Raw genomic sequence first — 25275 nt, forward strand, 5'->3', positions numbered from 1 at the left:
AATGGAAGCCAAGCTAGGGAAAAAATGGCAGAGAAAGGTATGGTGGACGAGGAAGAGCGCGTTGAGGAGGAAATTGAAGGACCATCAAAGAGGCGTCGGACGGGTTTACGGCTCTGTGGCATCTGCCGCAAGACTGGCCATAATGCAAGGACATGCTCGGAGGCTGGAGAAATAGATAGCTTAAGCGATTCTGAGTAGTTTCAATTGATTGCATCAGATTCTGGTGGACTTTTGGCAGTTTGTAGTGGCATAGTCCGGAAAATGTGTCCGACTCAATGGGGTGTCCGAGTCAATGGTGAATCACGTTATTGAGAAATAGTAAGATAACGTTGAGATAATGTAAAGACTTTTTGCCTCGGTATCTTCTCTAACTAGTCATCTCGATTCATTCTCTTTCAATAATAGTAGTCTGACCTTACGACCGCAGCAACAGGCAACCTGGAATTCCCAATGGCACTTGAACCCGTGAAAGGTGGAAAGACAGCGATCGCTGAAGCTTCCGGAAGTTGTGCACAATTTCTGCCGCACAGGTACGTATCTTTTCTGCCACGTAATACGTACCTTTTCTGCCATCCATGCACGTACTTTTTCTGTCACTCACCAATTAGTTGCCTGCATCGCGCTCGCATGGCGTAAGCAAGCGACTGATGCGGCGCAGGTCTTGCAACCCTTGTTGGCTGCCGACCTGCAGCCCTGCTCGCAGTCGCGGTACGATCGAGCAGAGGCAAGAGAAAAGCTGAAATCTGTAATAGGCGCAATTTCGTGATAAGAGCTATTAAAGGAATTAGCTTAGGATAGGAAAAAGGGGTAGTTAGTTTAGAATGAGCGAAATAAACTTGACGTCAGATGTGCGGCTACGAGTGTGTTGGAAGTGAAGGCACTTGAAACTCGAAAACTGGGTTGCCGGTATCGTACCCTGGTCAGGGGTAATACACAGCTTTTACATAAGGTTTAGGAGGCACCCAGGCAACTTGGAGAAGGAGAAGGACAGAACCCTCAATTGACAGATTCTGGGCTGGTCCCGGGCACTCGAAAAGTTCACTGTTTTAAGGGCTCCCATAAAGCGTAACACCGTGGAATCGTGGCTGTTGGTCTTCCAACAGAGTGCCACCTTGGATCTGCACCGTCCTGGAGAGGCGGATGGGCCTGATGACTGCCGGTCCGAACCGGCAGAAGACAAAAAGTGGTGGCGCTGCTCGGCAACCCACGTGCTACTCTTCACTTCACACCTCAGCGCGCCCTGGTCGTAGGCTTCAAGTTGCCTCTCTGTACGATATGCATGACGAGGCCGATGCCCTGGTGCCATCACTGGATGTCGTGGACACCGCTCACTATGATGATAGAGGCAACATGGAGTTCCTAGGCTCCAACAAGTACTGCATTGGGATGAGACTGGGCGAAGGGTCGTTCGGAGCCGTCTTTAAGGGCGTGAAACTCCCGCGAGAGAGCCGGGGAGGAAGCCGGAGAGAGAGCCGGCTATATGTGACTAACAAGTTTGTACGTAGCGTACCTCTACTGACAATGTCGCGGAGACTTACCCTGAATCGAGGAACCAAGGACATGCGAAATTCTTCAGCTACGGGACGAGCATCGCACTTACCTAATGCTCGCCGACCGCGGTGAAAACTCAAGTAGACGGCATCCCGCGCGAATATTTTTCGGTCCCTTACACCTTCATGACGTATTTGTAGTAGATCTTCTTAGATCGTCTCTAGAGATCATCTTTGCAGAACGCGAGCGGAGGTTTACACTCAAGAGAGTGGCTATATTAGCCAAGTGTATGGTATATACACATGCTAATCCTGAAATACCCGGTGTTTAACCTACTTCTTAGCTAGATGTGCTGAAACTTGTTCACCCGAAAGGCTTTGTTCACCGAGACTCAAGCCCGACAATTCCCTACTTGGGAGGCCAGGAACGCCAGCTGCTAACACGGTGCACGTTATTGCTTTGGCATGGCCAAACGGTACAAGGACCCTTAGATGGAAACGTCCAGATCGCGGACGGCATACTATGTTGGCTAACAAAAATCAGTTGTCTATAATTCTAGTAGGAAGAGTCCTACGCCGCAATAATGCAGACAGACGCCACCTATTACTCGTGTTCAGTGGCTGGATTATCGACTACTTGCGTAAAGTCTTCAAAACTGGCACCGTTCGAAAGCTCCAAAAAAAAAACCTTATCTAACTACGCCGACTGCACGCCCGCGCACTTTGCTGCGTGGCCGCGGTGGGTGTGGAAAGTTGGGCAATTCGAGGTGCTGCAGGCATCCCGGGAAAAACTCCCATCAGCGCACGGACCAACCAGTCACCTGACTCCCACCAACAGTTGCCCAGGCGACCGCACCCTAGTGCCCCTCCAGCAGATCCCGCTTTAGCTGCTGAAGATAGGACGCTGAACACTTGGAGAACGCAGCCTCCAAGTCGATCTGCTAAACGAAGTCAAGAGGCAACAGGTGGCGTGAAAAAAGGGGAGAGAGTAGAGGGCTTGTACGAGTTGATGGTTGAACGTCAAGGAATTGGATGTAGTTAGCGTGCCAAGGCCCTTTAGGCTTCGTGCCTCCGGGCGAAATAAATTCCATCCATCCTAGTGCCCCTGAACCCCTGAGCCTTTGAAACCCTGAGCCCTCGAGCCCTTGCATGGGACAGGATGACAGCCCCTTGTTGGGCAGCCAACAGTTACATGCTCGAGTTAGCTTAGACCAACCAAGTGGTATTGAATAGATTGAGGTATGAAATGAAGCTTGAATTGGAGTCACGATTCCTGTGATGGGCTGAGCCCATGATGGCCTCGGCAACCCTCGGCCGTGGTATCATGATAACGTCATCCTGAGGCAGGCAGTGTCTGTGTGTTCCGGAGCATATAAGAGCTGCCCTCTCTTCCTGTCATCTAGTTCTCTCTTTTCTTCTTCTCTCTCCATTCGAGACAAACTCGTAGAGTCGTCACCAGCTAGTTGCAATATACTCCTGGGACCGTTACAATTCCAGAGTGACCACACAGATGAAGGATCAAGATAGTGGGTTAGGGTGCCTCAGAATGTCCCTTTTCCTTTTTGGAAAAAATTTTCCTCTCTAATCCTCCCAGGGGAATTACCCCCTTACATAGAGACAGTGTGCCATGATATGGCGTTTATGTCAGGAACTGCTTCATAAAGATAAGCCCATCTTGACCGAGAGTCTCCAAATCCGTCAACCAGCCGTCATTGTGATGGATCTGTGTTGACTGAGAGTCTCGCATTGAACATCAGTGCTCAGCTCCTGAATCTTGGTGCCAAGGAACCCACTCAGTTCAACAGAACCGATCTATATCATGGGGATCATGTCACGAATTAACTAACAACAGGCCGCATGCCAAAAGGCCATATGCGGGGCCCAAGGAACGCCCGAACCAATTACTTAAGGAAGCAAGGCAGACCAGTGAGGATGAAGCTAGAGTGCTATAACGCCAAGACAAACGAGCACATTGCAGCATGCAAGGTGCTCGGGGCGATCGAAGGCATAGCACTGCGAGCACTCGAAGAATCGTGTCAGTATATAGTCACTCGTTCTGGAGGACTCTGGGAGTTCTCCAGTAAGCAACTCAAGTGCAAGATTGTTAGTACCCTTGGACATTGCTTGTTGTGAACGCTTGGCTTCACCGAACCTCACCCCGTTGTCAAATATAACCTTCAGGAGTCCCTTTCAGAAGTTGGGGCTTTGAGATTCGTCACAGATCAACATCGTAAGGGCCTAGTAGGTGGTCTTAAGCTTAGTACGATAAAAATCCGCAATTCAAACAAACGTGCTGCTTCTCCAAGTAGGGAAGTTCGGTCATTATCCCTAAAGCTAATACCAACCTATCACATAGGGAATATAGAGCGCCCTGACTTTTGTAGGAGAAAACCCTCCTTTCCCTCATTATATACGACTATACCCTTCACCTCTTAGCTCGTCCCCCTTACTCCCCGACCCTGCTCTGAACTTGCAGCTACTTTACCTGAAACTCTTATCACCGCTGTACCCAAGCCTGGATCTTCACTGCATCCACGCTCTCTCAAGATACTTCTCTTCCGTTCTCCTGCACTATCGACTAGTCTATTACAAACACGTTCCCTATACCACGCACCCCCTTCCTATACCGGTACTATAAACACCTCTCGCCAGGCAGCGTCGCAGGTTCTCAAACGACTCGTACACAGCCAGCTCAGACACAGATAGCATAAGCGGGAGCCTAGTTTCAGCAAGCCTCGAGGTCAAGTAGTAATTGGCACACTGCTTGAGTGATAGAACACGATATAGAAATGAGGAGGTAATGAGATGTCACGGCGATTGCGCCGTGCCTGCTAGGACCCACGGGTGGAACCCGGCATGTGGAAAGCACGGGCCCCTGTGGGTTAAATATTCTGCACCTCGCTGCCGCGAGATCTGTTCATAGCTCCTCGAGCTACGTCTTGACAATCAAGCCTGCCCGTACCTGACGGAATAGAGCTTAGACTGTAGTTTAGCCCGAATACAATTGTCATTGGATTGTCCGCCTGTCCCGCTGTGACATGAGATGCTCTTCTTAATCTGATAATTCCGGCTGAAAGGCGGCCTTGCCGGCTTCTATGGCCTCAGTCGTGGTCGGTCGGCAGTGTGACGGGGTTGAGAGCCCGGTGTAGAACCTTGGCGGCCCTCGGCAGGTACCAGACGTCGTTCTGGACCCCGTTTCGGACCTCTCCTCCACGTCATGGTGTAGAGCTCCCGCAACCCGCAGCTTTGGCTGTCGTCCTGTAGATACTTGGAAGGTTGGAGCTCTGTTGATGGTACTTCCGTATGTAAACCCTGGCATTGGCCCGTCCTATATGCAGTGCCTTGAGGTAACTTTGGGCCTTCGGCCTGTTTCCTCGTAGACGTTAAGCGCTAACAAGAACAACAACAACAACGATCAGCACTGTCCTAGTCAAGCTATTTTCCATTGAACACAAACCACTTCCCGGTCTCAGTATCATGCGTCAGATTGGCTCCCACCGTCCTCCCCCCCTTCAAGCTCCCACTTTCAACTTGCTTGTTAGCAAACGACCCCAACCCCCGGTCGAGACGGTTCGCGTTATGCTTAACAGTGAAGTTGGCGAGCGGTATCTCGTAACCATTGCGTGTCGTGACGGACGGCAAGCCAAAGAAGCTCGCGTTGACGGCGTCATAGCCCACCGAGAGCTCAAAGTAGCCGCGGTAAAAGAGATCCTGCCACTGCAGCTCACTGTTGGCGCCGGTGAGCCACGCCGAGCCGAGGTTGGCAGCCGCGAGACTGATGTTCTGGCCCGCGGGACAGGGCGAGCTGACCGCTGTGCCGGCCAGCTCAACGCCGATGGCTCCGTCGCCCGTCTCAGGGTTGTAAGGCTTGGTGTCAAGCCAGGTAAGGTCCGACACCCAGGAGGCGTGCGAATCGCCGGCTAGGAAGATGGTGTTGTTGATCTTATTCTCGTACAGCGTGTTGAGGGTACGGTTACGGTTGGCCTGGTAGCCGTCCCACTGGTCGTAGTTGAGCGGGTTCTCGTTTCCGAGGGCGAGGCTTTCGTTCATGCGGCTGAAAATGATCTGATTCCCGACAATACGCCAGGCCGCGCCCCGGGATGAGCTCTCGCGGAGCTTGCGGTAGAACCACGCTTCTTGCCGCGGACCCATGAGCGACCGGCTGGCATCGTTACTGATGGCATGCACGTAGTCCGTGTTCCAGTACAGGTCGGTGATGCTCCTGTCGTACTGTCGCGTATCCAGCATCATGAGATCAAGCAGATCCCCAAACTGGAAATCGCGCCAGATGCGGAGATTGTCGTCCATGTCAACCTGGCGGATAGGCACTGTGGATGAGGATGAGCATCTTGTAATGGCAATAGTTACGATCCAACGAACCCGGAATACTCACTCCACTCAAAGTAAGCGCGAACGGCGTTCATCTTGCGTTGATCAACGGCAACGCCGCCATCCCGAACGAAAGAGTCCTCGGTGTTGTTGAGCTCAGAACTCCCATCGCGATATGTGTTGTCGGCAACCTCGTGGTCTGGATTGATATCTGGGTGTCAGCTGTGCCACTGCCATGAGAGAATCATCAAGGCATACCGTCCCAGACAGGAATCCAGGGGAACTGCTGGTGGCTCGCAAGCAGATCCAAATCAGTGCGATACGTGGCAATTCTCTTACGGTAGTCGTAGAGACTAAGGATCAGTCATTAGAGGACAGACTGACGAAGAGTATAACGGGAGAGTGGGAGTTGGGATGGACGCACGTGTAGATCTCACGATCCGGCTGCGGGATGCGGTCGAAGGAATTGCCCCAGCCATACTCGCCATTCTTATACTCGTAGATGTAGTCGCCAAGGTGTATGACGTAGTCAACCGAATCCTTCCGGACAGGGTTACCATAGGCGTTAAAAAAGCCGAAGGCTGTGAGGCGTTGTGAGGAAACGATCCCAATCCCGACGGGTTTCGAGGCCACTGAGACTTACGGTAGTTGCTGCACGAATAGATGGCGAACTTGATGGCCGAGAGGGCCTTGTCCTTCTTCCTCGGAATGGTCTTGGTCCTACCAAGCGGGCTCGTCTTGTTGGAGTTGCAGATGTTGAACTGATACCCTACCATGACTCCAGTCAGAAACATGCCCAAGTCAGACAGTAGGAGGCGAACAATTGCTCACAGTACTGAGTGAAGGGCTTGAGCCCTTTTGCTTCGACCTGTATCCATGTGAGCCTCTGTTGTGGACATGTCCACCAACGGTGCCGTACCTTGACAGTGAAGTCAATATCAGAGCTGGTGTATGCCGTGCCTTTGGTGACGACGTGAGAGAGATCCTTCTTGTTTGAAACCTTCCACTCGACGCAGACTGGCGCCTTGCTGGCTTTCACATACGCGTCCGTTTCATGGCTATAGAGGTCGACGTATCCGGTTACGGTAACGTTGCTGCCGTCATTGTCGAGCGTAGGTGCTGCGCGGGTCCAGAGAATGACTGAGTCCTCGAGCGGATCGCCACTAGCGACTCCATGGGTGAAGTTGAGCTGGTTCGCCGTCCAGGGAGAGGCGGTATAGGTGCGTGCTGCAACCTTGCGAATCGACACTCCCAGGGAAGGGTGGTGTTGGGATGGCGAGAAATAGTTGATGTTGCCAGAATAAAAGGCCGTGGCGGGGCCAGCGAGCCCGACGGCAGCAACGAAAACCGTTGGGGCTAGCATGGTCTCACAGCAATCGCAGTCCAAGCTTAGGGCTCAACCAGAATCCAGGTGGGCGGTATTGCCTTTAAATGCTTAGCGGAATGACCACAGCTTAAAAGTCTTGCGAGGAAGCTGATCAAGTTGTACAATTACTCTTCGAGACAGGCAGCCGAGCTGCAGCAGATCCACACCTACGCTAGGTTCCTAGCGTGGGATGGAAGCTGTTGGATTGTGTCAATAGGATTGCGTTTTGCTGGTATTTGAGTCATTCCAGGACCCCGCGCCAGTATATACGAGGGGTGAAGTATGGGCGGGTTCTTCCTGTCAACAAGGACCAGGCCCGAAGGCGGGAGTCCGTTGTGAAGCCAGCACACAGTAGCACATTTCAGAGTCCCCTGGGTGTGGATTCTCGCAACAGCACCACCGCACTCTGGGACCCTGCGCTGCAGACGGCATCAACATGCAAGATGACTTCTTTTCCCGTCAAAAGCGTAATCCCGCAGGAATGGTTCCTGGTTGAGGGGTTGAAGAATGAGAGAATGAAGGGCTTTAGCGCACAGGCTGATCGGTTGAGCAAAGAGCACACGTGCGCGAAAAGCCCGTTCTGTTTCCATGCCGTCTGAGTGATAAGCTCGGTGGTGCCAAGTCGGCAAGGTCAGGAAGCCGGGCGGGCCGGGCAAAGACGTCATAGTCCACCCCACACTTTCCCACGTGCTAATCCGGACCAGCTCATTTGCTCAAATCCAAGTGACGAATCCGTTGTTGTTTGGTTAGCTCCTTTCGGCGTGTTGATTGATGGTGGGAAAAATCGGAAGTCATTACACGTGTAGTCTCGCTATCGTGATGGGATTACGGGATAAATGTGTGTAGAGGAACGGTGCTTTGAGAGCGACAAGAAAAAGGTGATGCGTTGGTTGGAAGGAACAGTGGACCACGGCCACACGCCCCACTACCCTCTTATCTTATCTCGGTTACGACCAATCCCCTCTTCTCCCAAACAGCTTTCTGTCTTTGACAACGCCATTCGCAAGGTTTGCTCATAAAGGAACTCGAGACTGCTGTAACCAATTGCAAGAACTTGTCCAGCTAATGCGCTCCAGGCGCGACTTGTGCCATCTCAACACCTTCACCTGCCACACTCTGACGCACATCTCCCTCCAAGTAGGGCCACCTCAAGCCCAACCTGGGCCGCGGCAATCCCTCCATGCAATCGGCACTCTGCGAAGGGATGCACAACACCGTCTCGCGGCAGAGTGTACCTGTGGTGACATCAAAAGAACACGCGATGGCCCGCTTGATGCCGCCCTCGCTGCCGCCCTCGGCTAGCGCCGTTGGTGGCCACACCGTATAAAAAGAGTGTCACCGTTAGGTTAAAGGTATCGACCAGCGTAAACACCTTCATCTTGCCCATGGGCTTCTCGTGCTTGCGGCCCGGCCAGAGGCGAGGTCGGGCGGTAGTGGCAGTACTGCCCGCCGTTGTTGGGGGTGTGAAGAGGCTCGGGCACAGGGACTAATAGAATCAACTGCTTTCGCCGTGTAGGCATCGATGGCGGCGATGTTGTCCACTGTACCAGCATTGTCAATGTTGTGGTACCTGTACCGCTCAGCGCGCTCGTGAATGGGCTCGTCTTGTTTGTGCCGTGAGAGCGGCGAGCTATCTGCGCTCCAGCGCAGGCGCGGGCCGTCTTTCTACATGTGTCGAGGATATCTCCTCGATCGCTTCCAAGGGCACATGGCCTCCCAATACCGAAGGAACAAGGCTCGATCTCTCACAATGGTTTCGGGAGGATGAAGCACAGCAGAGTAATAACTGTGATCGCAACAGCTACCCCGTACGCAGGATTAGACGATATAGCCAGGAGGCGGTGCGGTGACGGCAGCGATTGTGGCGCCGACGAAGAACACGCGGGTGGCCCGGTCAAAAAGTAGAAGGACGCTATGCGCTTCGTGTACGCCGCTGGAGAGTGCGCCCTGGAGTGAAACTCGATGGACCACTCGATCTGCGCGCCTCTGGCACCGTTCCGATGACCGTGTCAGTCTCGCCGACGCCGCAGATTTGTGTGCCCGGGTAAATGTTAAAACGCCTGGCCTTGTACTGATCTGTCATTAGCTCCCAGTTCTGATCTTGCTTGTCGGGTGACAGGCAGACCAGACGCTCGATGAGGCGGTCGCTATCCTGTAGGAGAGACAACCGCGCGCAAAGGCTTGGGACGACGAGTCTGTCGATGGCTGGACGGATCCGAAGCAGGTCCATCAACACGTACACCCTGTCTACAGCGTGCAGAGACCTGAAGCTGCGGCTCATCAGGCACTCCAATGCAATCTTCACGGGCTCGGGCCGGCCAGGGTGAAGGTTGCTGTAGTGTTCAATGAGCTGTCGAGATGTTGCGGAGTGCTCCCAAGCACACAAGGGGAAACAATGACTTGCGGGTAAGTTTCGCGGACCTTGTAGAGGACGGCTGGAAGTGCTTTTCTCTGGCTCCATAGTGTCAAACGGTCATCCGAGTCTCCTTTCTCAAGACAATCTCGTACAGGGTCCGAACACGCTGGCCCCAGATATAGAGTGCCTTGTTGTCCTAAAGGCGCTCTCTGTTGCTACAACAATCTCATTCTTGGTGGCCCAAGATAATGTCGCTGATGCTGTAACTTATGTCTAATTTGAGAATACCACTGGTTAGCCACATTTGCTCGCTTGTAATATCGTCTTCGGTCACGGTTGAACGTCGTGACCTACGTCTGGTTTGCCAACATCTCCTTCTCAAGCCCTTTAACACGCCGTAGTTTCCGTTCTCGTCAACAGCCTCATTGAGTGGCATGCAATTTACTGAGGTCCAGAATGCTCTTGCACTCTTCCCCAAGTCACAAGGCATGGGGTGGAAGTCGAAGTGCGGACTCGAGAATCGCCGCAAGCTGTAACTACCGCTGATGAAGTATGTCCACCAGCTTGACACATCTTTATATGAGATGGGATGATGCACCTTGCCGCTCACGGCTACAGGTGGGAGTTCCATGGCAAGCCGGTGAAATCCGGCACTTGACGTATGGACAAGGCTCGATCTCGGTATCATGTTCGTTCTAGCGCTCTACTGTGACACCGCCAGCCGCAACGACTACATGTTACAGATGATATCTTAGTGATCAATTACTAGAACCCGGCTAACGGCCTGGGAACAATGGGTTGTTAACTCACCCCATTGGAGAGTAAATTCCAAGATAGCGAGATCGAGTGTCAAATGCTTATCGAGCTCTACTTATAAACGTTACAAATCGAGTTCGTAATGGGAGCGCGAGCTAAACTTCACGCATTCCTTTGGATATCACCTGGCGGCTTCGTGAAGACCGCCTCGAGAGTGAGCGCTCCCCACTCACACTACGAAAATGGGTCGCCGATATACCTCGTTCAGCTCTGGGGTCTGGATGCACTACATTGTCAGAATTCTACGGCCGAACACATCCGACAGACAGCCCGAATCGCAAATAGGGGTTTGTCCTGCCATAGCGGCTCAGGGGCTCGGGGTCTGCAACTCCAGGGCATGTCCCGATTCGGCATACACAGTCAGCCTGATTGCTTTTCAGCCGCCAGTTGAGACAATGGAATCACTTGTAACACACCAACGAAAATGAGCTCTTCCGCCGCGCACAGCTATTCCAACCGAAAGAAGATTCTGTCGCTGACCTTGATGTTTATCCTCTTTACGTGAGCTCAAAGAATGCCATCTTCATGCTCGAATCGTTGGGCGCTGGCATCGAGCTCGTGGAGATGGCGCTGTTGGAGCACGACTAGGAGATGTCGCGTCGAAGAAGGGGCAAGTGTGGGAGAACACCCACCGTCTCTTGCCGCACCTAGGCGAGCCGTTTCAGTCAGCCAATGAGGACTCTCAACTCGCATGCAAGCGTAAACACACGATAAGGTAGATCTCGTACGCGCATTCTCCTGTCTCATCCACTCCTGAAGAACGCTGAGGACTAACATGGGCAGGCCTTCCATATCAACACTGCATATGACGGCCGAGTCAACCTCAACGATAGTCGCTCCGTGCGCCTCATATCCATCGTTGGCAAGGTGTTCCTCCCCTTCAGCGCCAGCTCCTCCATCTTGGAACTCAATTCCTTACCTTCGGGGTCCAGCATATGAACGCCAACCCAGACTTCTGGGTCCTACGGGTCACAGCAATTCCGATGACCATGATCATACTTGCTATCTGCAAGTCAGTGAGGACGATAGTTCAAAGGCTTAGCGGCCGGATCTTGCGCGCCTAGGCGCGCCCGGCTTCAGTACGCTGGCGTATGATGGTCGGGCTGGCGGATGATGGTCAGGGCTTTGCTAGGAGGATCACTAAGAGCTTGTCGCTGGTGAATGCGGCTGAACTGAGCGATGTCCAGCAGCCGTTGCAGGCTGTTTGATTGAGCCTGATAGGAATTTGTCTTCTGACTCTCTTACTCCTACTGGTATACTACCTTGGGGCATATTTATGTGCTTGCCGCTGCCTACAATGTGTCGAAACCCTGAACCAGGTGTAATCTGAGTAGCTGTGTTCTCGGCTTCTAGCGGCAAGATTCGAAGCCCACGTAGAAGTGGTTACTTGTCCCAGGAATGCGCTTTGTTGAGACGCTTCACATAGTAAGTGCAAACCCCGGAAACGAGCAGAAAGATTAGTTGAGGGAGGGACTCAGAATACTAGAGTAGACGGGGGAAACAGTGAGACTGTGCTTGAGCTCTTTGGTACCATTACTCTTAGGAAAGCTCGTGAAGTAAGGTACTAGGTAACTTGTATTAGGCACTGACTTTAGTTGAGCCTCCGCTCTATCGAATCCATCCGACCCCCTTGTCCGTTACCTTGGTAGCTAGTATTGGTGTGGTTGCACGAGGAACCAAACTGTGGGCAGGGTGCAGACCTCAGGGAAACCCTGCAGAAGGGCTGCGCACTGACCACTGGCAAGCCCCACCACTGGGCTTGCCAGCTCCTCATCGAAGCTACAGGACTGCGACCCTAACCCTGGCACGGGCAATGCCCGTGACAGTAGCATAGTCGATCCAACCATGGTACATAATTCCTGTATATAGGGGAAAGTCACGGTCTCTGCTGCCGTGGTGCGGTGAGCACTACTGTGTAAATGCAACGACATACGGGTCATCTTGGGGTGTACCTCCGTAGGCATTGATTGTGCTCCCCTTGTCCCGAAAATTGTCGGCTTGAAATCGTCCCTTTTGCGACGGTTGGCGATTGTACGCTCGTCAGGCAGCAACCAGGCTTGGCGATAATATTGGCCTGCAAGTGAGCAAGGCAAACATGATGACCAGGCTTCTGAGATGCCCACATTGGCCAGGTGGTTTCCTGGCGGGCTGCCGCATCCCTGGACAGCAAAAGCGGCTGTCATTGGCCGCCAGCGTGCTGATCACACCATCTCGGGCGCGCAGAAACAAATCAGGCGCATTGAAAACAGTGTGGCTGATTGAATCCGCACGTACCATTACGGAGTACGGCAACTAAGAATGTCTTGCTTCCCCGCCAACGGCATGGTCTCGGCCTAGCCTGAGCTTATTGACTAAAAGGCGTCTGAATGCTGACCAAAGCTGCGCCACGCGTGGAGAGCGAGAGATACAGATATAAGGCTAAGCACGCCGCTGTATGTACTGGCGATTCGTGGATTGCGCTGTTGCCCGTGACTCTGATCGTAGTGCACCGGCATGGTGTGTTTGGCGCGCGAGTTGCTTATTTGTGTGCCCGTCGACACCAGAACTTGCACAGTGCTTGGTGTTATCTGGAAAGTGTACTGTCACTTTCGACGAATGAGATGAATTGAATGCCCAGCTGGAAAGCCGCATGGCGAGCTAAGTGGCCAGCAGGCCAGTGGGCCCGGCGCTTAACGTTTGCTCTCTGGCCCAGATTCCCGTGTGCTGCCCCCGTTGGAACAAGACGGAGGCGAGCACTGCCATTGTTCTTCAGATCCACGATTTGGACAGTTGAGGTCAAATGATTCCACAAGCGGGACTCTGATCTCTTACTTCCTGAGAGCCTTCAAAATACTAGGAGATTTCAAAAACAACGTTGCCAGCGATGTTCAAAGGATGACTACCAGTATGTGTTAGTTTTCATGTTTCTTGGACCACCGCCATCGCCAGTTAATTTCGCAGACCCGAACTTGCAGATGCCCCGTCCGACCAGTGAAGTTCAAAGGGCTTGCTTCGGCGGTTGGAAAACTTCCGTGAGCACCGCCGCTCGCTGTTCCTCCCAACCAACACCCTGGGCAGGTCTGCAGATTCCCTTCCCCAGCCGTGTCCAAAGGACATGGCCGGCGCGAGTGGGGTTCGTCGGAACCCTGGTCAAATCCGCCCAGGGGACTCTCCCCTTCTGTCCTCCGGCGCTAGGTTCGAGGGGCGACGATCTCGTGAGGGTACTCGAACCGGCTACTGATCTAGCAAAGGCTTTCTCCTTCCGAATCCCTCTTCATGCGTCATGATCTTGACCACACTTGTCTCAACAATGGAGTCAGACTCAGCTCTACCAGGCCCGGCAACCACGTCTCCCACCATGGCCTTCCCCCCTGTCGAGTCGCGGAAAGACGCCATTGTCGTACTGCGTAGGGACTCGGCTTCCTCACGCAGCAGTTCGCACAACAGTTCTGCGACTCCCACACACAGCAGTCCTCGGCCTACACCAACCCGCGATTTAACCTCGGGCCACAACTTGCACTCGGGTCCAACAGCCCTCCTTTGACCCCCATACCCGGGAATCTCTTGCAGCCTGTCGATGAAGAACCCTTTACCCCCAGTTCCACAATCGTTGAGTTCGGTGATCTGGGGCGAGGGCATGTCCCATCCGCGGCCCAGCTGGTTGAGAGCGTTGCCCGGTCCTTCAGCCAGTCTCGCGTGGGCGCCTCCGAGTCTCGCTCCAACAGCAAGGCCCGTTTGGGACAGGACAATCGCGACGGTCGCGAAGGGCGGGAGAGCAGGGATCAAAGCCGGAGTAGGTCCGTGGCTACTCCGACGGCGCCGAGGGAGTCCAGAGACCGGTCACAGTCCACCCAACGCAGATCGAGCAATGCAAAAGACGCTCGAGGCACGGCCACCGATAGAAATGCGACCAGCGACCGTGGTCTGGCAGAAGAGCGGATCAACAGGTTCCTTCAGTCGATGGCTCAACAAGCGGCCCAGAGCTCCGAGAGCGAGCTGCTGCAGGAGAACAAGAGCCTGTATCAGCGAATCGCCGCATTGCAACGCACCGAACGCGAACTTCTGGCCGAGAACCAAGATCTCACCCGTAAGCTCGCGGCGCTGAAACAACATCACGAACGCCGAGCACGTCAGTGGAACGAAGGAATACGTCGCAAAGAGACCGAGTACGAGGCTCGGATGCGCGAGTTGGGCAAACAGTTGTTGGATCTTGTCAGCAAGAACCCGCAGAAATTGCCCGGCATCCTGTCGGATGAGGAGATCTCGGCCTGGTTCGATGAGCAAGATGGGGCCTGGAACAAGTGGGCAACGACCTTTGGGCACCAAGACGCCAACCGGCTCGCCGACGGTCTTCACCCCCTTCAACTCCAAGAGCTTTGTGGCGATGTCAAGGCTTTTGTCCGCATGACAGAGTCTGGGACCCTCCCGCCGGAAATCGTCGGCGGCGGCAAAGAGGCCTTGCACACTCTCCTCAACGGCATGCTAGCCAACTTTATCTGCGACGAGATTATTGCCTCCCCCATGTGGGTGTTCGTCGCTGCGTCGCTCGGCACCTTGGAAAGCCCCGGCATTTTCCCTGCCAAAGCCCTACCTAGTTTGCCCGGGGTTGGCTTCCGCATGGACATGAACAGCTTCAGCGAAGTGGCACCTCTCCGACCTGGCAACCCTGTTCAGACACCACGCAGCCCGCAATTCCCGCCGCCTCTGATCACATCCATGATGCCGGCACTCGGCAGCGGAGCATCTTTCCTCGGACTTCCCCTGAAGCCTGACATGGAGCGACTTGTTCGCATGCTCACAGACGGTTTGTTGGCCTTCCATCAAGTTGTCTCGCAAGATCATGGCTAACCTACTGGACTGATTTCGACAGCCCAGGATGAAGACACAAGAGTAGCCGGCCATCATTGGCGGGCTGAGATGATGTGACTGTTCGCCGATGGCGGCTTCAGCTTGAAGGACGTTGCAGATGCAGGTCGAAACGAATCCCGTCGCTCGTTTGTTGAATCACGCCTCAACTACGCGAGAAAGCTGAAGGAGCGCTTCCTTGGCGGATCCGCCCGGTTCCTGCTACAAGATCAAGACGCGAGCGGAATCGAGCGGCTTGAGCGCATGTTGAGTGACATGATCGACGATGCGTTGAGATTCTCCTGCAGACTGTGGACTCGTGTAGCACCCCACCGCTTGCATGGTTGGAAGGATCTCGGAAGCAAGGAAGTCAGAGCCGCCACCCCGCTTGTCACCCTTTGCCACGCCCAAGTCGAAGTCGAATCTCGCACTCACCGGAGCGGGACCCCGAAAGACAAACCTTCTGGTTCACCGCAAGAAAGCCAGACCGAGCAACCGATCGTCATGGTCGTGCAGCCTGCCGTGGTGACCGACAGTATCAGCCTTCCAGGGATCAATGTGAGCAATGATGGTGTAGCTCTGGTCTGGTTGAGGGCCAGGGTCATGTTGGCGGGCCCAATGGCTGTCGAGGTTGGAGAATCATCACCTGCAGGAGTTGGGACCCAGACCTCACCAAGACCGGATAACGAACCCAGTCCAGCCGCATTGAACATATCAGGAAGCGGAACAAGCTCAGCGCCAGTACCTGGCACGCCCAAGGCTTTCGAGATGTTGCCTGCCTCGTCCTTCAAGCCATCAGGGGATGCCCCATCATAGGACCAGGGCGTCTTCTATTGATGAGCGAGTGCATGGACGATGACTAAAGGCGCCGCAAGGAAGGAGGCCATCATATCAGGGCGATATGACGGTGTTCGGAACTCGGTTGGTTTCAATAACTGGGTGCGCCACACAGGATCCATGACGATTGAGGGTCGAAGAGAAAGCCAACCCCGGCAGGCGGCCTTCACGAACTAGGGATTTTCGGGGAGGGGAAGATGGCGCTAGGATACCTATATACGGGCTGTTTCAGCAATGATTGATTTCCAGTTTAGCGGTTTAGCGTTTGATTCACAGTTTTGGGACAATAAATAACGTTACCCTGTTTTCGCCCGCGTTACGTCATGTTGACAAGCGAAAATACGTTGTGTGCCTGTCCGTTCAATGACCCCATTCATTTCCGAATATCCTGAGTGTTGTAGAGCGTTCACTGCGAGCATAACCGGAGTCTCTCATGGACAAGGGAGACGATGAGAGGTGAGGACTATGAAGGGCTGCAGATATCAAGGGCAAGTCTCTGTTGCCCGTAAGAACGACCAATGTAATGTAGCAATGACATGAGTGAATAATAACTACAAGCTTTCGGTATTGGTGCGTGTAGATCTGGGTATAGAGACCAGACAGGAACAACTCCAATCTCCAAAAAGCCTGAGGTGGACGGCAGGATGGCGAGGAGTTGATCATTCTACTGGATAGCACAAATCCAACAACATATATACAGACTCACCCCTACCGCCACCACCACGCTTGCTCTTTTTCACCCGCTCATTAAAACAACTTAAAGACGGAGGGATCGGCGTTCTTCACAAGCATCTGCGCGTACTCGTCGAACCACTCTCCAGCCCTCGGCGCGCCGGTCATGCCGCACTGGCCGTCGCTCTCACCGCCGGGCTTGACCCAAACGAGGGCATCCACAACGGTGTTGTTAGTGTTGGTGGTGGGCGCCGGACCAAAGCCAGCGGGGTGGACGTTGCACCACTCGCCCCTGTGAAGAACAATTAGCACACCTGAAAGGCGCAACAGGTTGGAGATCACAGATATTTACCATTCCTTCCGGGCACCAGGAAGATGCACGCGGCCCTGGTCGACGATGAAGTGGGCCGGGAGGCCCTCAGCCTTGAGGTGCGGGGCGAGGGACGAGGCGAAGTGAGACTCATCCCACGAGTTGCTCCACTCAGTGTAGTTCTCGCGCACGACGGCGTTGAAGGGGTTGTAGTTGGAAACGTTGGTGACGAAGCCACGGACCTTCTTGCCCTCGCCGGCCATCTTGAGCACAGTGGCGAACTCCTTGGCGGCCAGGGGCAGGTTGCCGTCCCAACCAAGCCAGCCGCCGTGGGTAGCATCAATATAAAGATGCACATGGTCGTACTGCAGGCTGGCAATGGCGTGGGCAATTCCCTCCCGGTAGATGGGGGCGGCATTCGCACACAGCTCAATGCCCATGTTGGTGACCAGGTTGCCCAACGAGTCGGGCTCGAGAACGATGGCGAAGGTGAGGTCCTTGGCCGCCGCCACCTTCTCGGCGTAGGGCTTGATGAACTCCTTCTTGTACCGCTCGAGGCCGTTCTCGCCGCTCTTCAGCTCACCGGCACTCTCGCCAGCGCTGCAGTCGCGGTCCGGGAGGTTGTAGAGCACCAGACCAACGATCTGTTTCTTGCCGGTCCACTTTTGCGCCTTGCGGGCGTCGGCAATGGCGTCGTCGATGTTGGAGAGGTCGGCGATCTTGGAGACCCACACGAAAGAGCTGGTTTGCTGCACCTTCCAGGTCTTAAGGGTGTTGAGAACATCCCCCTTGAACAGGAACGACCGCAGGGTCTGGTCCAGCTTGGCCGCCCATTTGGGGTTGACGAATTGTGTCTTGCCCTGGAACGGGTTCACATCACCACTCCCTGCGCGTGGCTGCTTGGGACTGGGGGCAGCAGCCACAAGGCCGCCGGTGGCGAGGGCCGCGAGCAAGGACGAGGGACGCATCGTCAGTGGTAAAAGACTGGTGCTGGAGAGCGAGCGTGAAGGAGAGACAAGACCAGGAAGATCCGAGGACTGAAGACTCGACTCAGAGTGAGGAAACCTGACCAATTACCCATAGCTGTCTGCGAGGAAGACGGTGTTCTTATACTGGAGACCATCGTCAACCGGCACCTCACCTTCCGTTTATTGCCGGGCGGATGGGCCGTGTCGACCGGCTGGTTCCGTGGGTCCAAGGCACCATGGCAGCCAAGGCGGCGAGGGTGGCCTGGCGGGGAGGAGATTGCGTGCCGGTGCCATGGACTGAATATGAAGAGGGCCCGCCCGGGACGGCACCATGTGTTGGCAGGCTAAGCTCTTGGCCGGGAGTGCGGCTCCGGATGGCTATCCGAACATCCGCTGAGCATCTCCACTGCCTCAAACGGGCAAGAGACAAACATTCCGCGTCGAGATTGGAATCCATCATGAAGCTGCCACTACGCATTAGCACATGAGTCCGTCATCGCTAGAGACAAGGGATGAAGACCGACCTACCTTAGCAATGCCTGATCTGAGCGTCGGGTGAATTGAACAGTCTCCCAAGATTCGCGACCCCTGGCAACCTCTGGGCCCCCACCGAAATTCGCTCAAACCGGGGAACGCAAGACTGTTGTCTTCGCTTGAATAGATTAACGTTACCTGCTAATCACTCAGCATCCCGCTTGGAAATAGAGAAATTGCAGTCATGCAATGGGATGGAAATAGCACCCACAGGTCTCTTCAAGTAATGTGGTTGCGTTGCGCCGAGATCGCCAAGGGTTTGAAGTCAGGGCGGTGCCGGCCCGGCACCACGACGACAAAGAACGTCGTTCTAGAAGCCGAACTTCTTCCTCGGCGCGCGGGAAGCAAGGAGAGGCAAAATGCGGGGCAGTGGGATGAAGTCTCCAGAAACACCACAGCCAAGAAACCGAGGAAATGACTAATGCCTGCCAAATGCTGCAACTTTGTCTGTCAGCCCAGCCAAAACAGTAAACTGTCTCATATTTCGAACAGAAACCGACTTTCAGGCGCTCTCGATTCACTCTTCTGTCATTTAACTCAGCACACCGTAGCTCAGCGCCTAAGACAAGCGCAATTCCTTGCATACCCCCGGATTGGACCCCCGAACCAAGCCCTGGTCGTCGCCCGGATCGAAAGATCAATTGGTGACCCACGATGCCCGGCTCCGACGCGGGAAACCAGCAATCCGATGGGACTCAGCTTCCGTCCTTCTACTCTCCGCGTGCAGATGCGCGTGCCACGTCGCACAGCGATCAAGACGTTGAACATGCCGATTTCTCCCTTTCTGCCCCAGAAAACACCGCTTCTTCGACCATTGAAGATGAACCGAGCCCATTTACGCAAGCGCCCACGCCATTGACACAACCGCCACCGCCGTGCCTCCTCTCCCCCGCATTTACACCGCCGTCAACACCGGGAACTGCGACGCCGAGAAGTACAGAGGCGGGTGTACCCCGTGAACCGCGTAGCATTCCAGTCGACAGCTCAATACCAACTGGAGGGTGTGGCACCAAGCAACCCCGGCTGCTCGAGACCTTGCCACAGGTCGAATGCATCGTGCGCGCGCGGATACCTACGACCACGGGGGCTGAGATGTTCCTGCATCTCTACACGAACAATGTGGACAACAAGGAACATCTGGCCATTGTGTTTGGAGGGAACATTCGGAGCAAGTCCCTGGACGCCGTGAGGGAGGGCGAGACGGAGATGGATCGACTCGTGAGAGGCGCTTACACAGGGCGCCTGTTCCCCGGCAGGACAACCAGCGGCCTCTCAACACCCACGCCAGACGGCCCGACCAGCGCTTCGGAGGCATCACAAGCGCCACCCCTGGTCAGGATACACAGCGAATGCTATACCGGCGAGACAGTTTGGTCGGCGCGCTGCGATTGTGGAGAGCAGCTTGACGAAGCGGCGAGGCTCATGTCTCTGCCCGGCAATAAATCTGGGGGCATTATCATTTACCTGAGGCAAGAGGGGCGTGGCATCGGGTTGGGGGAGAAGCTCAAGGCGTACAATCTCCAGGACCTGGGATCCGATACGGTCGAGGCAAACCTTCTTCTTCGCCATCCGGCCGACGCCCGTAGTTACGGTCTGGCCACGGCCATGCTGCTCGACCTTGGGCAGAAGGAGATTCGACTCCTGACAAATAATCCAGACAAGATCCGCGCCGTCGAAGGGCCCCACCGCGAGATTGTCGTTAAGGAGAGAGTCCCCATGGTACCCTTGTCGTGGAAGGGCAAGGGCGGTTTCAGAGCGCCAGAGGTTGAGGGTTATTTGAAGACAAAGGTTTGCGCCCTCCCTGCTCCGTGATTCCGGCCAGTCGTGAAGCTGACTTGCACTTGATCACAGATCGAGAAAATGGGCCACATGCTGGACTTAGCAAACCTACCGCATTGAAGGATCCAGGACTTAGTGATGCCTTGTAATCCATCTGTATTTGCCATGGATACCTTTTGCATGGATTTGGCGTTAGTCTATTGGGCATCTCGGCCTCCGCCGAGAATAAGAGGATCTACATTCCTGGCGTTGGTGTGTCTGGGCTAGCACTAACATTTAGATTGTCGGGTTCGCTCTTGTTATACGTTCGTGGACCAAATCCCTTAATGCTTCAAGGCCTTCTCAACAGCCAGCCCTAATCATGTACATACCTCGCAGATACTAGTAAAGAATAGCATCTTCGACGATCATGTGAGATCTGAAGTCGGTCGGAGTTTCGGCTCAGGGATTAATTCCCAACTTCCCGATTCAGGGTGAGGGTTCCGTGGTTATCGATAAGTAAGGCACTCCGATCCTCCGATTAAGACAATCGGCACTTGGCCGAGAGCTCGTGCGTCAAGGCGCCGTCATCCCGCACGGAGAAACCGCGACGCCGCCCGACCGAATTATCCCTCGCTCCATGTTGTCAGGCGTGTAGTATTCGTCTAACCCCAGGCATTTTGCCAACGGTTCAAAGTGGTTCTTTGACGGAACCAACTACCATTTCTGCTCGTCTCCCGATTCTCCCACAATGCGGGAAAGCAACACCCTTATGCGACTGCGCCTGGTTGTGCGTCGCCATGCTCTTCCCGAGGTCCGCGTGGTATTTGTCGTGCAGCTCGACACCGACCCAACCATCGTGAACCTTTTGGAGCAGGTGAACGAGATTGTTCCCCTTGAAAGCAACGACTGGGGTCTGGAGGATTACGCCGTCGAGCTCCGAGACTCCAGCGGTCATGCCTTCGACTGCCTGCACTTTCAACAGGTTTCTTTGGTTTTGAACAATGATGAACAAGTCTTGTAAGTGCCGGCCATGCGCTGATTTCTGTTGCATTCAACTGAGGCCTTTGTTCGCAACAGTATTCGTCCACTGGACATTGGAGATCGCCGCAAGCGTAGATTGAGCGGGAGAGACCAGATCACAGCCGACGGCAGGCACCTGATTGACGGCGTGCCCTTCGGCCGTCCGCGTCTCAGGGGCCCGAGAGATCGACCACCCATCGACATCCCCCCTCTCAAACGTCGGAGGATTACCTTCGAGGCCGACGAAGAAGATGACGAGGAACCGAGATTCCTCCTGACCGAGCATGGCGAGGACGATAGATCCGACCGGCGTGTCCGCATCCGAGCAGCATTTGATGACGTCGAACGCGATGGGTCTGAAGGCGACGAAGATGATGCAGACGACGATTTCGTAGATGAGGATAGTGACGAGGACGAGGGTGACGAGGCCATCGAAGGCGGAATCGACGGATCCGACCTGGAAGCCGAGTTGCGTGATCTTCAAGAGGACATCGAAGAGGACGATGAAGAATTACAAGACACGGCGTCCATCCAACCTAATTCCACGCACAAGAACACCCAGCCTTCAGCGTCGGGGGTTGTCGCGAGACTGGATCTCGAGACGCTTGACAAGATAACAGCACTCCGAGCGGCGTTTCCGTCGGTCCCAGCTGACGCTTGCGAACGAGCTCTAAATCAGCAGCAAGGAAGCACGAAGCTAGCATATCTCAGATTACGGACCCAGCATCAACCTGCTATGCCCCTTGATGCCATCCTCTCCTATGTTGGTTCTTCCCCACCCAAAGCCACAGCAACCGAGAATGCCGCATCTGATGAGAGCGAGGCAGAATCGGTAGCCTCCATGGTTAAGCATTACGACCAGCACGGCTTCCCCAGCGGCTCCATCTTGGCCGGAACGGCGGCCTCTCAGACGGCAGAGGCCATGCGGAAATCCGGACATTCCGTAAAGGTTCCAGTCCATACCAAGTTCGACGACATTGTTGCGGTTCCAGCTAAGAAAGTATCACTTTCCCCCTCCTTTGGCGAGAGAGACAGTTCTGGCGAGTCCGACAGCGAAAGCGAGAGCGATAATGGAAGTGAGGGTGACAGTGACAATGACAGTGGCCCGGAGGTAGCATCGTCCAAAATGGCCGAAGCATCAGGCAGCGCAAGGTTCTTTGGCGGGAGGGGTTTACCGTCCTCAAGCGAGGGCGAGGATGAGACCGGAGAAGAAAGAGGAAGTGACCGTTCCAGCGAGGACGAAGCTACCAGCAGCGACAGTGACGACAGCGAAGAAGTCGACGAGAGCGCGAGTCATGGTAGCGACGGCGGCAGCGACAGTGACGACGATAGCAGTTTCAACGATGACACGGATGACAGTAACAAGGGCAGAGGTCAAGAAGCCGGTGGTTCTGCTGACAGCTCAGCCAGCAGCGACGAGGCAGACTCGTCCAATGATGACGAGTCATCAGACGACAGCGCGGAGGAAGCTCCCCAGACCCGCTCAGTCAATGCAGAGGTCATCACTGCAATGGAACCACCTGCTACCCAAGACCAGGATGCCCAGGAACCACAGTTGGATGCGACACCACCGGAGCTCAAGAGCGGCTCCGCCGAAACCCCGCGACCGGTGCCGCCCGGACAAGGGAAAAGGTCTACACAGAAACGCAATGCCCGCAGAAAAGCCGCTCGGATGGCACAGAAAGCCGCCGGCGGAGGCGAACCGTTACCACCAACTGCCGTTCCGTTACCTGCAGCAGAGACACTGGAGCTTCTCGAGTCAGTGGCAGCCAAGAAAGCGGCGCTGCTTCGGCGATTTGGCGAGGTGCATGAGCTCATCTCACAAGAAGCGAAGGAAGCAACAGTCAACGACAGGGAACAGGATTCTGCTCCTTCGAACGCGCCTGTGGTGGAGAAGTCGACGCGCATGGACGGCACTCGGCCCTTGAACAACCACACTCCGCTTAACTCGGTCGATGGTCATCCGCGACGGTTTGATGATCAACCCGAAGAACAAGCTGATCCTGAGGCATGGCGGAAAAAGATCGCATACCGCGCGGTGGAATGCTGCCAGGAGGGGATTAAACTCAGCGAGCCGCCTTTTCCGTTTGTGCAGCGATGGGATCCGCAGCAACAATTTGTCCACAGAGACGGGAACAATCGCGGTGGGCGCTCGAAGCGGAAACAGCGGAACCGGGAAGAGTTCTTGGAAGGTAGCCGGGCCAGCACCAAGAGACAGAAATACGGGAATTCCATGGACTACGATGGCGATGGTGAGTCGTACGCCAACGACACAACCGGCTACAAGGAGACGATCCTCAACTACGACGAGGAGTCGCCGGAAACTCGGGAGCAGCCGGAACAAACGTCGGTGCACCCTGCAGACGAGGAAGAGGACTTGCCACCCCTTCCAACCGACGTATCAACATTACCGAAACTCCGCCCCGGCGATGCGGTGGCCGGCATGATTGTCTCATGGAAGCAATTGCTGCTCTCAAAGGCCACCAACTGGCAGCCCCAGGTGTCCACTCTCACAGGCATTGTGGTCGACGTGTTGGGCGGCAACACCTTGGAGGTTCGTCTTGCCAAGCGCGACCGAAACATCGACCGCAGCGAGAGGGTGTATGACGACGACGGACACCGGGTCTATGACAAGTTTGAGGTGCCGGACATGGATGATGAAGATGATGAAGCCGCCGAACAAGGGTATCGGACCCTGGAGCTGGCGGATATGATTGAACCCCGTGTTCTTCAAGCCGCCCCTGGCGTTGTTGAGGTTGCGCCGTCGCCCAAGGAACCGTCTGTCCCTGGCCAACGGGATATGATGCGCGATGCAGTTCAACATGAGGAACGGTCGTCTAAAGACAAAGTCTCGACTACCCCTGACCAAACACAGGCGGGTCCACATGAAACCGATACTCAAGATATGGACGTTGACACCTACGGCGGCGGTGGCCAGAGCATAGTATCCGAAACTCCTGTCGCTCGGAAACCCGATGCTTCGATTTCGGAAGACCGGCGCCACGAATTCAGTCTCCGCATCAATGATGCGGGTTTTCGCAAGGATGTCGATCCCTCAGTCACCACCTTTCCGAACAGCGCAGGCTTAGATCTAAGCAGTCCGTCGAGACAGTTGGAAGAGATGTCTCATGACGCCACTACCATCATCGGCTCTCAGGCCGCGCAATCCCAGAGCCAAGCCAGCCCGCAGCTGCCATCACAAACAACATTGAATAACGTGGACTCCCAGCCGATTTATCTCGAGCCTTTCCACCGTCTCTCTGACCCCATCTCGGATCCTCATGATGGGCACGATGAACGCCGAGAAGCATATACCGCGCTGGATGTTCTGCCATCTGAGACGGCCAGCCCTCACAGTGGAAGGCAGGTCGACCCGGCTTTCAGCATCGAGTTAGGCACCGGTGATGATCCCTTTCCCGACATGGACGATCCTGCCTTGGTGTCCCGCTCAACCTTAGGTCGTCACAGTGACATTGGAGAGAACCCTGCGGTCCCCAAGAAGGAGCATGACAACGACACAGGGTCAAAGTCGGACTCTTCTTTTGCCTCGCTGAGCGACCCTTGGAAAGAAGCCTCGACGAACGGATCGTTTAAATCGCCCACCGAGAGTGCCGTCATGTCGGCCCTCAAAGTCCGGAAGCCGGATGTGACTCCTGATTTGGAGTACGAAGAAGCTATGCGTCGTCTTGATGGCTCTGGCGACATCTCTGAGGAAGATGACAATGAGCATCTCTCTGAATTAGCTCAGAAGCTAGTCGATATACCCATTAAAAAAAGCCGACGCCCAAAAAGCCAAGTCAGAAGAAAGGAGCTTTGAAGTCGTCCACCGCCCCTAACATCAAGACAGACCGTACCTCGCCAAGTCCACGTCCGGCTTATCGAGGCACCGTGACCCCCACCGCACGAGCAACTGACTCGACATCTCCTGAGGGATTCCAAGTTGCGTCACTCGTCATTAGCAGCCCGGAGCCCGGACTTGAAGAGCACTACGC

General features: G+C 54.8%; 6 protein-coding genes across 6 annotated transcripts; 4 read left to right on the forward strand and 2 right to left on the reverse strand.

Moving 5' to 3' along the window:
- Positions 1-4925: 4925 nt before the first annotated feature.
- Positions 4926-7182, reverse strand: N657DRAFT_657767 (PhoD-like phosphatase; the record flags this gene model as incomplete). The annotated part of the gene is made up of 7 exons (XM_062794837.1): positions 4926-5818; positions 5884-6018; positions 6078-6172; positions 6244-6400; positions 6463-6588; positions 6651-6687; positions 6739-7182. The coding sequence occupies 7 exons, from the start codon at positions 7180-7182 to the stop codon at positions 4926-4928; spliced, it is 1887 nt and encodes a 628-aa protein (XP_062644928.1).
- A 3169-nt stretch (positions 7183-10351) lies between these two features.
- On the forward strand, positions 10352-10851 carry N657DRAFT_647977 (uncharacterized protein). Its single transcript, XM_062793428.1, has one exon. It carries the CDS (start codon positions 10440-10442, stop codon positions 10746-10748), a length of 309 nt encoding a protein of 102 aa, XP_062644929.1. The 5' UTR covers positions 10352-10439; the 3' UTR covers positions 10749-10851.
- Positions 10852-13694: 2843 nt separating this feature from the next.
- Positions 13695-15997, forward strand: N657DRAFT_657768 (uncharacterized protein; the record flags this gene model as incomplete). Its single annotated transcript, XM_062794838.1, has 4 exons — positions 13695-13860; positions 13920-15140; positions 15207-15226; positions 15293-15997. 4 exons carry the CDS (start codon positions 13695-13697, stop codon positions 15995-15997), a joined length of 2112 nt encoding a protein of 703 aa, XP_062644930.1.
- Positions 15998-16765: 768 nt separating this feature from the next.
- Positions 16766-17968, reverse strand: N657DRAFT_577948 (glycoside hydrolase family 6 protein; the record flags this gene model as incomplete). Its single annotated transcript, XM_062789281.1, has 2 exons — positions 16766-16982; positions 17043-17968. 2 exons carry the CDS (start codon positions 17966-17968, stop codon positions 16766-16768), a joined length of 1143 nt encoding a protein of 380 aa, XP_062644931.1.
- Positions 17969-18894: 926 nt separating this feature from the next.
- Positions 18895-20691, forward strand: N657DRAFT_647982 (GTP cyclohydrolase II). The gene is made up of 2 exons (XM_062793429.1): positions 18895-20290; positions 20354-20691. The coding sequence occupies exons 1-2, from the start codon at positions 19157-19159 to the stop codon at positions 20399-20401; spliced, it is 1182 nt and encodes a 393-aa protein (XP_062644932.1). The 5' UTR covers positions 18895-19156; the 3' UTR covers positions 20402-20691.
- A 166-nt stretch (positions 20692-20857) lies between these two features.
- N657DRAFT_601025 (uncharacterized protein) lies at positions 20858-24963 on the forward strand (the record flags this gene model as incomplete). Its single annotated transcript, XM_062790095.1, has 2 exons — positions 20858-21280; positions 21341-24963. Coding segments are annotated over exons 1-2 (3891 nt in total), but the record flags the coding sequence as incomplete, so codon positions are not given.
- Positions 24964-25275: the final 312 nt, after the last annotated feature.

Source organism: Parathielavia appendiculata, assembly GCF_033297405.1.
Source record: "Parathielavia appendiculata strain CBS 731.68 unplaced genomic scaffold N657scaffold_12, whole genome shotgun sequence".
Lineage (NCBI taxonomy): Eukaryota > Fungi > Ascomycota > Sordariomycetes > Sordariales > Chaetomiaceae > Parathielavia > Parathielavia appendiculata.

Coding starts and splice junctions, on each gene's coding strand:
- N657DRAFT_647977 (XM_062793428.1), top strand. CDS start 10,440: ATGGGAGCGCGAGCTAAACTTCACGCATTCCTTTGGATATCACCTGGC.
- N657DRAFT_647982 (XM_062793429.1), top strand. CDS start 19,157: ATGCCCGGCTCCGACGCGGGAAACCAGCAATCCGATGGGACTCAGCTT. Junction 20,291..20,353: donor AGGGTTATTTGAAGACAAAG/GTTTGCGCCCTC, acceptor ACTTGATCACAG/ATCGAGAAAATGGGCCACAT.